Here is a 13,940-nt window from a genome sequence, read left to right on the forward strand (position 1 = left end):
TTTCAACAAACATTCTTATTAGAAAAGATATTAACCAACCAGTCGATGACCTCTGGAATTTCATTAAAAACCATCTTAAAAGCATTATAGAAAATCATATACCAACTAAATACCCATCAGACAAAATAAATAAATGCTAGTTTAATAATAGACTAAAGAAGCTTTGTAAACAGAAGGAAAACCTATATAGAAAATTTAAAGAAACTAATGCAGAAAGAGTTTACAAAAAGTATATAAAAATTAAACACTTAACCCAAAAAGTAAGCAGACAGATACAGAGTGAATACATAAACAATGTAATATCTAAAGATAACAACAAAAACCTATGGTCATACATTAAGTCTAAGAAAATGGAAACAACAGGCATAGCGCGATTAAAAGATGAACATAACATAATACATAATGATAATGAAACTAAAGCAAACATCCTAAACAAATACTTTGCATCAGCATTCTCAGCCCCAGTAGACAAAGACATATTACTGAATTTGAACCAAGTAGACAACATAGAAGATATAGTAGTACAAGAAAATGGAATTCAAAAACTATTAGCCAACACCAAACCAAATAAAGCGTCTGGACCTGATGGTACTCCAGCTAGATTACTCAAAGAACTAAGCAATGAGCCCCAGTGTTCAAAATACTCTTTCAGGCTTCACTTAACCAGGGCAGAGTACCAAAGGACTGGAAAGAAGCTAATGTCACCCCCCTATTTAAAAAAGGAGAAAAATCTGACCCAGGAAACTACAGACCAGTATCACTTACCAGCATCACATGTAAAATTCTAGAACACATAATATGTAGCAACATCATAAACCACTTAGACAAACATAATGTCCTCACACCATACCAACATGGCTTTAGGAAATATAGATCATGTGAAACACAACTAATAGGACTAATTGATGATTTTTCAAAAGGTTTAGATAATAGTGAACAAATAGATGCTATCTTACTAGATTTTTCTAAGGCTTTTGACAAAGTTCACCACCATAGTTTGCTTAAAAAATTAAAATATTTCGGCATTAATGGTCCACTGCATCAGTGGATTAAAGATTTTCTGATAGGGAGAGAACAAACTGTAATAATAAATGGCTCTAAATCAACACCGATAACAGTAAACTCAGGTGTACCTCAAGGAACAGTCTTGGGTCCACTACTATTTTTAATTTACATAAATGATTTACCAAATTGCATTAGTTCAGGAACAAAAGTCAGATTATTTGCAGACGATTGCATAATATATAGAACAATAAAAACAACACAAGACACAGATATTTTACAAAGAGAATTAGATGAATTACAGAAATGGGAATCAAATTGGAGCATGTCTTTCCACCCAGAAAAATGTCAGTTGTTAAGAGTAACAAAAAAAAAAAAAAAAAAAAAAATTAATTCCACTTATCTTATTCATGGCAAACCAGTAACACAGACTAAAAACGCAAAATACCTAGGTGTTATAATAAATGAAAAACTATCATGGAATCCACATATTGATGAAACTACAAAAAAATCAAACAAAGTATTAGGATTTATTAAAAGAAATTTCTATAAATCAAATAAGAACATAAAACTAAAATGTTATTTAACCTTGGTTAGGCCAATAATAGAATATGCATCCTCCGTTTGGGACCCCTCAACTCAAGAAAACATTAAGAAACTGGAACAGACACAAAATAGAGCAGTGAGATTCATAACAAACGAATATTCACATTTGACTAGAATATCACCTTTAGTAAAATCACTAAATTTAGAAAGCCTTCAGGACAGAAGGCTCAAAAGTAAAGTAGCAATCATACATAAAACACTGAACCATAATCTTCAAATACAAAATTTAATAAAATACTCTGAAAGACACAAAGATAAAGGCACATTCCTCGTCCCATATGCTAGGACAAATTTGTACAAATACTCCCTCTTCCCTAGTGCTATTAGAGCATGGAATGGGTTGCCTGAGTTAGCCAGGAAAACCAGTGACTTGGCAGAATTTAAGTCATTGGTTAATATGCATGACTAAATGCATGACGCGTAGGACGTAATCATCTTCTTTTTTGAAGTAACGTCTGTATTATATAAGATAAGAAGATAAGATATATCTAATAATCTAATAATTAAAAAACTTTAGTCTTTATTAACATCTAGACTTTTTTCTAATAAAAACTGACTATAGGCATAGCATAGGCTAGACTCGGCAATCTAGTCTCAAGATAGAATCTATACTATTACTAGATCTATTCGATTTTTATATATAGATCTAGACTAGAATTAGATTATAGATCTAAATATACTAATGGAGAGATGATATGAGGTGTTAGCGTTGCAGAAGAAACAAACCTGGGTTTTTCTAAACTCTAATACTTGGTATGTAATAGTAAAACAGCACCTACCTAAATAAATCGTAACTAGCAATCAAAAACCTATATTTATTGTAGTTTATATAGGTCTGTGGTTGTATTTTATATAGCCTTCGTAACTTCTTCTATTTCTTTTACTGAAAATTGGGCTATTCGCGTCTGACACATATATAATTTTTATGTACAGTAACAAACCCTATTTATGTAACACGTGTAACATATAATTTAATTTTTAGATCTAGATCTAGTAATTGAACATCAAAAATAAGAGTACTCTCGTCTCATAATGATTATTTTGCAATTTTTAGATACATAATCTAGAAAGATCTAGAAAAATCTAGGTAATCAATCTATTTAAATGTACATAAGATGATTAAAACAACAGACATGAATTATTTCGATCTAGGATTTTTGAAACATTATCTCAATGGAAACTAATGGGTACTATACGGCTTATTAAGATAGGTTATTCACCCTATAATGTGCCTCTCTAGATCTAGATTTATGACTGACATAATAAAACTAAATATGTAAAGATTAGACTGAGTCGCAAATAGTAGGCTAATGTTTCTTCTTTCAAACTGTTCCGAGTGAAGGGGAGTTTTATTTAAAAATATAGTGTTTATATGTGTGTGTGTGGGGGCATTATAGTGCAGGGAGATGGAAGGCTACAATTAATGGGCCTAAGAAGTGTTTCTACATACTGTATAAATAGTGGGTTGCGAGCACTAGGAAGAAAGAGAATTTGAGGGCTAGAAAATTGAGTTAGGGGTGGGGGAGTGTTGTAATGCTGGCCGTTTTATTGATGGTTTTAAGAGTGTTCTGGACAAAATAAACATATCTACAACATCTATTTCAGCTGCAGGGTAGCTCGGGTATCAGCTAGAAAATACATATAATATCAAATTTAATGGAAAAAAACAAGTTTACATTTTGTGTATTTGATATCCTACAAAATTGATAATGATTACATCTTATCTTAAATAGGGGACGGGACAGGTTTCGAACCCGGCACCATTCACACGACAGTCCAGAGCACTTACCACACGACCAGGCAGCTATTTATTTGAACCTGCCATACATGAATATAACTTTTTTTTTTCAACCGATCATTCGTGTGATGGACTGGTTCATTGTTAGACCTATGCAGACTATTTGGTTTCTTATTTCTTGTTAGCTGATATAGTTTCTATTCATATTTAAATGTAATAGATATAAATTGACATCTTAATAGTGTTACCAGTTAATCTACTTGGCACCTTCATATTGTCACTAGGTGATGAACTAAGATTGACATGTTTTTATAATTCCCGAGATGGCTCTAAACAAAGAAATACAACACTGTACTGGGGAGAAGGATCTGATGTAAGCAAACTAGCACTTTTTATTTCTATTTTATAAATCTTTATATTGTTGTATATATTAGTAGATTTGCTATACAAGCATATTTTTTTTATAATTTTCAATTTTTAAAAAAAATTGAAGTATAGGCCTACCCAACGACTAAATTTCTGTATCCGCCCTTGTCTACATTCGCAAAAACTAGATATCTATACTTTCTGAATCAGTTGGTAAGCTGATATGTTTTATTCCTTTAAATATCAAATCTAGAACGTCATCATTCTAGAGACATACAAGGCCTACTATTAACTAGATGTAAGCTACAATCTCAAGATAAGTGGAGATTATCTCGATAGTTGACAAAGAGGAAACATTACATACATGACGTCATTAGGAAGGAAAAAAAAAAGGGGGGGGGAGTCAAGTATAATGTTTAATCTATTGTGTGTGTGTGTGTGTGTTGTTTCTGAAGTTTTTAGTGTCCATTATTTCATTCCACATTATTACAAAGCTATTATCAGATCACTCTATCTGTCTTGTAACACTACTAGGCCTACACGTTTTGTCAACATCACCAGATATGTAGACAAAGTAGAAACTTAGCACAGCTATTGATAGTCGATGACAACACAAAATAATAAAATAAAATATTAACCAATAAGTTAATAAATTAATCGTAATTAATTAATTGTGTTTTATATAGTGACAGCCGATAAAACTTTTATAATTACTTGGCTAGCTCAGTGGCTAATAAGTCGGCCTTCCCATCGTGGAGGCTTGAGTTCGAATTCAGACTCGAGCAACTTTAAAACAAAAAAGGCACCATGGGGACTTTCTCCAAGACACTAGCGGATCCAGAACTTTGGAGTGGGGGGGGGCGATTTTTTTCCAAACCCTAAGCATAAACGCGTGTAGATGAGGCCTTTTTCTTTACAGCTAGGGGGCCTGGGGGAGCGCTGTAAGCAAAGTGGGCAAAGCAATTCAAAGCTCTAAACAAAAAAATTTCGGAAGTGGAGGAGAAATTAACTTAACCAATTAGATCCTACTCTGAATGTTTTGCAATTTTAGGATATAAGTGTACATTGAGAGTTATAATCCCAAATTTTTTTATACAACAGAAAAATATTAGTATGAATAAAGGTTGGAAAAATATATAACTAGGAAAATAATAGAACTCACCTCAATTGTTACTCTTATAATGAAAAATTTCGATGAATTCTAAATTTTCTAAAACAAAGTCTTTCTTAGAATAACTAAGATAAATTCGTGTGCAATTATATAAGCTCTGTCACTATATTTTTTTCTGTTTTAAAACGTCATCTTTTCATCTGGAAAGGGGAGGGGGCGGTAGATAGTTATTCCTCGCTCCTTTTTATAATTTCTGCTGATTGTATTTGGCATTAAAGAATAGGGGGTGGGGCGACTCGATAAAAGAATTTATTTTATAGCATATATAAATTATATTAGTAACATTTTTTTTTAATTTAGTAGCTTCTTAACTGAAATACAAAAGAAAAAAGTATTGGTTTGTCCGATGGGGGGAAGGCTGGTACAACCCTTTTTCAATTTTATATTTACTAATGATAACATTTGAGATCAACGTGTGTGTGCGACATAATATACAAATGGGTTAAAACATCTATATGTAGCTTATATTATATAGATATTCAACTAATTTTGTTCACAAACTATGATTTCTCCATAAAAATAGGACCGCCCCCCTATTCAGAAGGCTAGAGTGGGGAAGGCAGTTGAAGCAATCGCCCCCACCCCCAAACGAATCGGCTCAGATACCAGAAGTGTAGCGACATATTATAAAAATAATATTGTAATTCAACTAATTTTGTTCACTAACTATGATTTCTAATTAAAAGTAGGACCTCCCCCCCCCCCACTCAAAGGGTTTAGGTGAGAAGGGCAGTAGATGTATTCGCCCCTCATCCAATCGGCTAACAGGGGAACGACATAATATAAAGATCGGTTAAAAATATCAATATTATCAATAATTATCAATAATAAGTTTTAATTTTATAGATATTTAATTGATTATGTTGACAAGCTGTGATTTCTACAAATACATTGGACCGCCCCCCCCCCACTCGAAAGTTTATGGTGGGGGGGGGGGCGGGATTAATGTCATGGGGGGGGCGAAATAATCTAATAATAGGTTGAAATATAAATAATTAGTATATATTATTAACATAACTAATAAATTCATAAACAAATTGTGTGATTTTTTACTAAAATTAGTCCGCCCCCCCCCTGGATCCGCCAGTGCTTCAAGACCCCCACATCAACTGGTACACAAAAGTGCATAGCGCACTGAGCAAGCTATGAGCATTAAAGTTGCGTTAAACAAAAACAGCCTATAAGAGTTATTTTCAATCGCACACTTTTATTGTTGTTAGTCTAAGTACATAACTGATTCAAAATAGTTTATACAATTCTGCTCAATATAAGCGTTCTCTAGAAAAATATTTTTTTTTTGCTTGTATTTTCAATTTTTATCTATGAAAGGCATTTAAGTGTTTAATCAGTTATATCCTGTAAGGTAGGCTATTACCAAAATGTCTGTAATCAAGTTGTTGTCTAAGATTTTAAAAAACTCTGATGCAGGGTGAAATGTGCTACGCTTTTGTTACATACTTTCCAAAAGTAAACAATTTTGATCAATGCATACAGTTTGACAGATATGACATTTGCTCACCCAATGGATGTAAGTTACTTTTATACTTAGTGTATGACAGGGGTGGGCAACCTATTCTTATCAAGGGCCGCATTATAAAATTTTGGGAAATGGGGGCTGCTTATATACTTACAACTGAGAAAAATACGATAGCTTACTATGTATAATGGCATTTCATATTTGAACTGTATTCTAAATTTACATATTATTGTTTTACACTCCAGCAATTTCCGAAACTATTTTTACGAACATGTTGTTGTTTTTTTTATTGCCTTTTACATCTTAACATTTCACTACAAATGAAGCGTACGGAAGAACTGACTTAAATTTCTCTTCCATGCCAACCCAAGACTTCCAACACAGTTTTTCATAGCATTGAATAAAAGCTGGCCTGAGATTGCGTCTTTGACTGAATGTTTCGACATATTGCCAATTAGAATAATTTCCGATTACTTTAAGTTTTTTAGAATGACATGTATAGAGAATGTTTCTTTGGCCTCTTCATCATAAAAATTGCAATAATTTAATTAATTAATATAGATATTTTAAAATAATTAGTTAATATATATATGCATTTTCATGGGCGTAGCCAGGGGGGGGGGGGTTGGGGTTCAACCCCCCCCCCCCCCCGAAATGAAATCCCCCCCCCCTTGAGGGGGGGGATTGGAATTTAGTGAATGATTTTTTGCTTTGATTTTGTTTATTTTAGGTGAGATTTTAATACTAAACCATCAATTGCCCCAGCACAACCAATGGGGTTTTGAGTTTAAAATCCCTTACCAGGGGGTTTTGAGTTTAAAACCCCCTACCAGGGGTTTTGAGTTTAAAACCCCCTACTAGGGGTTTTGAGTTTTAAACCCCCTACTTGGGGTTTTTGCAGTTAACCCCCCCCCCCTTCTATAAAACAAAACAAAACAAAAATGCAAACGAAAATCCCCTAATTCCAAGAGCACAGTTAAGGAAGATTTTGTTTTTAAAACCCCCTCCAAAATTTACGACAAACCCCCTCTTCAATATAAAAAAAAGCTAATTACGCACTCAAATTTTATGAGCGTAGCTAAATGGGTTTTGACTTAGTTTTTAGTTTAAACCCCACTTCAGCGGGGTTTGAAGGTAAAAAATACCGCTTTAATAATAAAAACAAAGCAAATTATACACTCAAAATGTTTTGAGTGTAGTCAAAGGGGTTTTGAGTTTAAACTCCCTTCCAGTGGAGTTTGAAGCTAAAAAGTACCTCTTCAATATAAATAAAAGCAAATTACTCACACTAAAATCTATGAACGCAGCCAAAGGGGTTTTGAGTTTAAACCCCCCGTCAGGGGGGTTTGAGGCTACAAAATACAACTTCAGTGTAAGAAAAAAAGCAAATTACGCAATCAAAATGCTATGAGCGTTGCCAAAAGGGGTTTTGAGTTTAAACCCCAATTCAGAGGGGTTTAATGCTAAAAATACCTCTTCAATATAAAAAAAAAAGCAAATTACACATTAAAATTATTTGAGCGTAGCCAATCCAATTGGGGGTTTTGAGTTTAAACCCCTCTTCTACAGATGGCGTTTGTTTAAAGTTTAAAACCCCTCCAGATGGTTTTGAGTTTAAGATCCCCCTACAGAGCATTTTGAGGTGGAAAACCCCCTACAGATGATTTTGACGATAAAACTTCTCTTTTCGATATAAAATCTAAAGCAAACTACAGTAACTTAATTCCAAGAGCGTATTCAAGAGTGGTTACACATTTTTACCAGTGGCAGGGCTCCTTTAATAAGCTGCAGTGAATAGTCATCTGCCGAAATTGAAAAACACTAAATGTGGCTCAACAAAGATGGCTAAGACAGATTTTAGGAGTCAGTTATAGAGATCGGGTTTAAATCAAGGAAATCCTATGCCGAACTGGGAGTCGACCCTTTAGTAAGCTTGTGAGAGAGCGACGCATGAGGTTTGCGGGACATGTTCTCCGACAAAATGAATTACGCATAAGAAGAGTTGCAATGATATCCTAGTACAACTTGACGCCACTCATTCATTGAGGTCATCAAGGCAAGTGGGAAGAGGGTTCAGACATTACCAGTGACAGATTTTTATGGAAACAGCTTGACGTCAAATGCTCCGAACGGCACGGTAGGGTCTAAGTCAGTAAGAATAGCACATTAGGTTTTTGAAATAAAACTTTTTAATAGCAGGAAAATGCACTGTAGATACCTCAGAATATGCATTTTGTTGGCTTTCTATACCAGAAATAGTGCTTGGCGGCGGGGCTTCGCCCCGCGCTGGGGGAGCTCCTAGCGCTCCCCCAGAACCCCCTTGCTAGTATTGGCGGGAAATCTACAATTTTTCCACTAACTCATGGAAGAACCTATTCTAGGGCACAATAAACGCCTTCCGAAAGAATGAAGGGTCAGAATGCAATAAAAATTATGTACACACACACACACACACATAAATACATATAAAAAAAAAATTCGCGGGGGGGGGGTCGGGGGGGGAGAAACCACCCCCCCAAACCCCCCCCCCCCGAAAAAAAATCCTGGCTACGCCCATGTGCATTTTGTATATGTATACTCTGTCAGAACACCTAATTTCTGTAGGTGTCAGCGGGCCGCATAAAACGCTTCGTAACGGATCGTAATATGCCCACCCCAGGACTAGGATACTCAAAATGTATCTTTTAAAAAACAAAATAATTATTTCTTTTTGTCAGAGTTTTAGATCTCCGAAACAATAAAGCTACATCCTAATATCCTAATCATGAAATGTCACGTAACGTAAGCGACAAGGCCTCATGCGATGTATAAATAAGAGGTTTACTACACATTACGTTTTCATAAGCTACAATAAATTTATCATAGCACTAAATATAACCTCATTCCATTTGAGGGATATAATAGTTTTATTTCGTAAAGAGAGACATAGTGTCTGAAAATATCAACACGCATTCAACACTCAATACCATTGTTATATTTAATAATATTCCTAACAATTTTAACATTATCTATAAGATAACTTTTTCATCATAATGTATAAATACTTCAGCTCCCGACTATATGTATTAAAATTAGGCTTCTATAAAAAAAAAGCATACTCCCCTACCTATATGTATTAAAATTAGGACTACTATAAATACCTCTGCTAATCTCGGCTCTAGTCTATGTATATTCAAATTAACCCTATTACACATGTTTAGGCTTAGGCTTATGTTTTACAATTTTCAGTCACAGATATGGGTGGGTGTGTTTTTGAAGGATTTCTCAGATATTATCAAACTCAGTTGGCTCATCAACTCATCAATGATTGTAGCAGTGGCAATGACCTAGCAAGTAATGATTCAACTCTTTATGTGAACAATATCTGTTCCAAAAACTGTGAGGCTTCTGTTCGGGAGATGACGGAGAATCCTTGTATCCAAGTAAGTCATATCCTGATAGACTGCAGATACTTCAGCTAGCTAATGGGCTTGTTGGAAACTAAACAAATACAATTGAAAAAGTTTAAAAACAAACATTACACAAAAATTACTTCAATTGAAAACAACATTTAATGATGAAACAAAACATCAATGAACAATACTTCCGTAGACTTGCTTCCTTTACACAACGTAGAGAGCAACTATTGTGCTTTTGATAACCAATGAATGTGAAGATTTTATTTCAAAAAGGAACATTTTTTACCCCGCCCCGTTCGCACCCACCTGAGAAAAAAAAATCATTGTTAAGCGAATGCATGGGCGTACCAAGGATTTATTTCGAGGGGAAATGGGGTGAATGTTTTTCCTTCTCCCCTCACAATATATATATATATATATATATATATATATATATATATATATATATATATATATATATATATATATATATATACATATACATGGGTGTGTGTATGTGTTTACATAATTAATCTTTATTACGTTCTGACCCTTCATCCTTTAGGCCTTTTCTACCCTAGAATAGGTTCTTCCTGGTGTTAGTTAAAAGACAATAGACACCCCACCCTTGGCAGCTAGAGAGACTGGGGGAGCGCTGTGAGCTCCCCCAGCGGGTCCGGAAGCCAAGCATTATTTCCGGTATTTAAAATGTAAAATTGCCTATTCAGAGTTATCGACAGTGCATTATCCTTCTTATATTCTAGTAACAAATTATAGGTAAAAAAAAACAACCTGCTACTTCCGTTGATTTATTCCCAGCCTATATATTGTGTTTTTGAAGCCAGAACATCCCACTTATATACTTTTTAGCCCGAGATTTCTAGTATCTGTTGAACTGAACGGCCTGCTGTCTCTCTCTCTCTCCTTTTCTAGTATCTGTTGAACTGAACGGCCTGCTGTCTCTCTCTCTCTCCTTTTCTAGTATCTGTTGAACTGAACGGCCTGTTGTCTCTCTCTCTCTCTCCTTTTCTAGTATCTGTTGAACTGAACGGCCTGCTGTCTCTCTCTCTCTCCTTTTCTAGTATCTGTTGAACTGAACGGCCTGTTGTCTCTCTCTCTCTCTCCTTTTCTAGTATCTGTTCAACTGAACGGCCTGCTGTCTCTCTCTCCTTTTCTAGTATCTGTTCAACTGAACGGCCTGCTGTCTCTCTCTCCTTTTCTAGTACCTGTTCAACTGGACGGCCTGTTGTCTCTCTCTCTCCTTTTCTAGTAACTGTTCAACTGAACGGCCTGCTGTCTCTCTCTCTCTCTCTCCTTTTCTAGTACCTGTTCAACTGAACGGCCTGCTGTCTCTCTCTCCTTTTCTAGTATCTGTTCAACTGAACGGCCTGTTGTCTCTCTCTCTCTCCTTTTCTAGTACCTGTTCAACTGAACGGCCTGCTGTCTCTCTCTCTCTCTCTCTCCTTTTCTAGTACCTGTTCAACTGAACGGCCTGTTGTCTCTCTCTCCTTTTCTAGTACCTGTTCAACTGAACGGCCTGTTGTCTCTCTCTCCTTTTCTAGTATCTGTTGAACTGAACGGCCTGTTGTCTCTCTCTCTCTCCTTTTCTAGTACCTGTTCAACTGAACGGCCTGTTGTCTCTCTCTCTCTCTCCTTTTCTAGTATCTGTTGAACTGAACGGCCTGTTGTCTCTCTCTCTCTCTCCTTTTCTAGTACCTGTTGAACTGAACGGCCTGTTGTCTCTCTCTCTCTCTCCTTTTCTAGTATCTGTTCAACTGAACGGCCTGCTGTCTCTCTCTCCTTTTCTAGTACCTGTTCAACTGGACGGCCTGTTGTCTCTCTCTCTCCTTTTCTAGTACCTGTTCAACTGGACGGCCTGTTGTCTCTCTCTCTCTCCTTTTCTAGTACCTGTTCAACTGAACGGCCTGCTGTCTCTCTCTCTCTCTCTCCTTTTCTAGTACCTGTTCAACTGAACGGCCTGTTGTCTCTCTCTCCTTTTCTAGTACCTGTTCAACTGAACGGCCTGTTGTCTCTCTCTCTCTCCTTTTCTAGTATCTGTTGAACTGAACGGCCTGTTGTCTCTCTCTCTCTCTCCTTTTCTAGTACCTGTTCAACTGAACGGCCTGTTGTCTCTCTCTCTCTCTCCTTTTCTAGTACCTGTTCAACTGAACGGCCTGTTGTCTCTCTCTCTCTCTCCTTTTCTAGTACCTGTTCAACTGAACGGCCTGCTGTCTCTCTCTCCTTTTCTAGTATCTGTTCAACTGAACGGCCTGCTGTCTCTCTCTCCTTTTCTAGTACCTGTTCAACTGAACGGCCTGTTGTCTCTCTCTCCTTTTCTAGTACCTGTTCAACTGAACGGCCTGTTGTCTCTCTCTCTCTCCTTTTCTAGTACCTGTTCAACTGAACGGCCTGTTGTCTCTCTCTCTCTCCTTTTCTAGTACCTGTTCAACTGAACGGCCTGTTGTCTCTCTCTCTCTCCTTTTCTAGTACCTGTTCAACTGAACGGCCTGTTGTCTCTCTCTCTCTCCTTTTCTAGTACCTGTTCAACTGAACGGCCTGTTGTCTCTCTCTCTCTCTCCTTTTCTAGTACCTGTTCAACTGAACGGCCTGCTGTCTCTCTCTCCTTTTCTAGTACCTGTTCAACTGAACGGCCTGTTGTCTCTCTCTCCTTTTCTAGTACCTGTTCAACTGAACGGCCTGTTGTCTCTCTCTCTCTCCTTTTCTAGTACCTGTTCAACTGAACGGCCTGTTGTCTCTCTCTCTCTCCTTTTCTAGTACCTGTTCAACTGAACGGCCTGTTGTCTCTCTCTCTCTCCTTTTCTAGTACCTGTTCAACTGAACGGCCTGTTGTCTCTCTCTCTCTCCTTTTCTAGTACCTGTTCAACTGAACGGCCTGCTGTCTCTCTCTCCTTTTCTAGTACCTGTTCAACTGAACGGCCTGTTGTCTCTCTCTCCTTTTCTAGTACCTGTTCAACTGAACGGCCTGTTGTCTCTCTCTCTCTCCTTTTCTAGTACCTGTTCAACTGGACGGCCTGTTGTCTCTCTCTCCTTTTCTAGTACCTGTTCAACTGAACGGCCTGTTGTCTCTCTCTCTCTCCTTTTCTAGTACCTGTTCAACTGGACGGCCTGTTGTCTCTCTCTCCTTTTCTAGTACCTGTTCAACTGAACGGCCTGTTGTCTCTCTCTCTCTCCTTTTCTAGTACCTGTTCAACTGAACGGCCTGTTGTCTCTCTCTCTCTCCTTTTCTAGTACCTGTTCAACTGAACGGCCTGTTGTCTCTCTCTCTCTCCTTTTCTAGTACCTGTTCAACTGAACGGCCTGTTGTCTCTCTCTCTCTCCTTTTCTAGTACCTGTTCAACTGAACGGCCTGCTCTCTCTCTCTCTCTTTTCTCTGTCTTACACACATACTTTCCTTTCTCCTTCTTTCTCTAACCTGTTTTTTTTCTCTCTCTCTCTCTGGAACCTCTTGACTTGCTTTGGAAGTGATCGGTTTTATAACGCCCCTCCCCCACCTCGATACACGTTTAGGTCGTAAATTCTAGTATTACATTGAATTTCTCCTCGCCCTCCCGCCCACTTGTTCTATGTACAAACACTCACTTGTTCAGTTTCTCAGCTTTCTATTAAAATAGTTAATATACTCTATTTTGGTTTTAGCCCCCCCCCCCAACCAACACAAGCTGTCACATTTTATAAAGATCAACCCATCCCCTATCTAATCTTCTGCCTTTGCCATGAATGCTAGATTTAGCACATTTGGTTAGTTTTACTTTTTTTTAATCCTTCAATCATAAGGCAAACCATTTACGGTATTAGTATCACTTTTACTCCCCCCCCCCCGCCCATAACAAAAAAAAAAAAGTTCTTCCTACGTACAATCTCTGACTTTTCAATTAATATCAAAATATTTAATATACCGGTACCCTATGTTGCCTTTAGGACAGACTCCCCCGCCCCCTTTTATAAATTGTAATTATACCCCCCCTAAGCTGTTTTTTTCTCCCCCTCCAATAGATCGACCCCTCTGCACACACTGCTCTACTTTAGATCTAGATCAGTGGCTTTAGTTTCATCATTTCTTTGTGCATCCTTCAATTAAAAGGGCACGACATGGCCTAAATTGTGCAGATGTGCCAAAAAACCCAAATATCATATCAAATATCACTGCACACCTTCAGACCTAAAGACTTTTGCTTAAGGCAC

At 37.0% G+C, this 13,940-nt stretch overlaps 1 protein-coding gene across 4 annotated transcripts in view; it reads left to right on the forward strand.

Annotated features, from left to right (window-relative positions):
• LOC106061745 (dopamine beta-hydroxylase-like) overlaps positions 1-13,940 on the forward strand; it is a 59,969-nt gene that overhangs the window by 44,718 nt on the left and 1,311 nt on the right. For all 4 annotated transcript variants that reach the window (XM_056007837.1, XM_056007838.1, XM_056007836.1 and 1 more), the window contains 3 exons: positions 3,631-3,719; positions 6,312-6,411; positions 9,589-9,782. In XM_056007837.1, coding sequence (XP_055863812.1) covers positions 3,631-3,719; positions 6,312-6,411; positions 9,589-9,782 — 383 coding nt within the window. The remainder of the gene's footprint in view (positions 1-3,630; positions 3,720-6,311; positions 6,412-9,588; positions 9,783-13,940) is intronic.

The sequence above is a fragment of the Biomphalaria glabrata genome, chromosome 13, assembly GCF_947242115.1.
Source record: "Biomphalaria glabrata chromosome 13, xgBioGlab47.1, whole genome shotgun sequence".
In the NCBI taxonomy this organism is placed as follows: domain Eukaryota; kingdom Metazoa; phylum Mollusca; class Gastropoda; family Planorbidae; genus Biomphalaria; species Biomphalaria glabrata.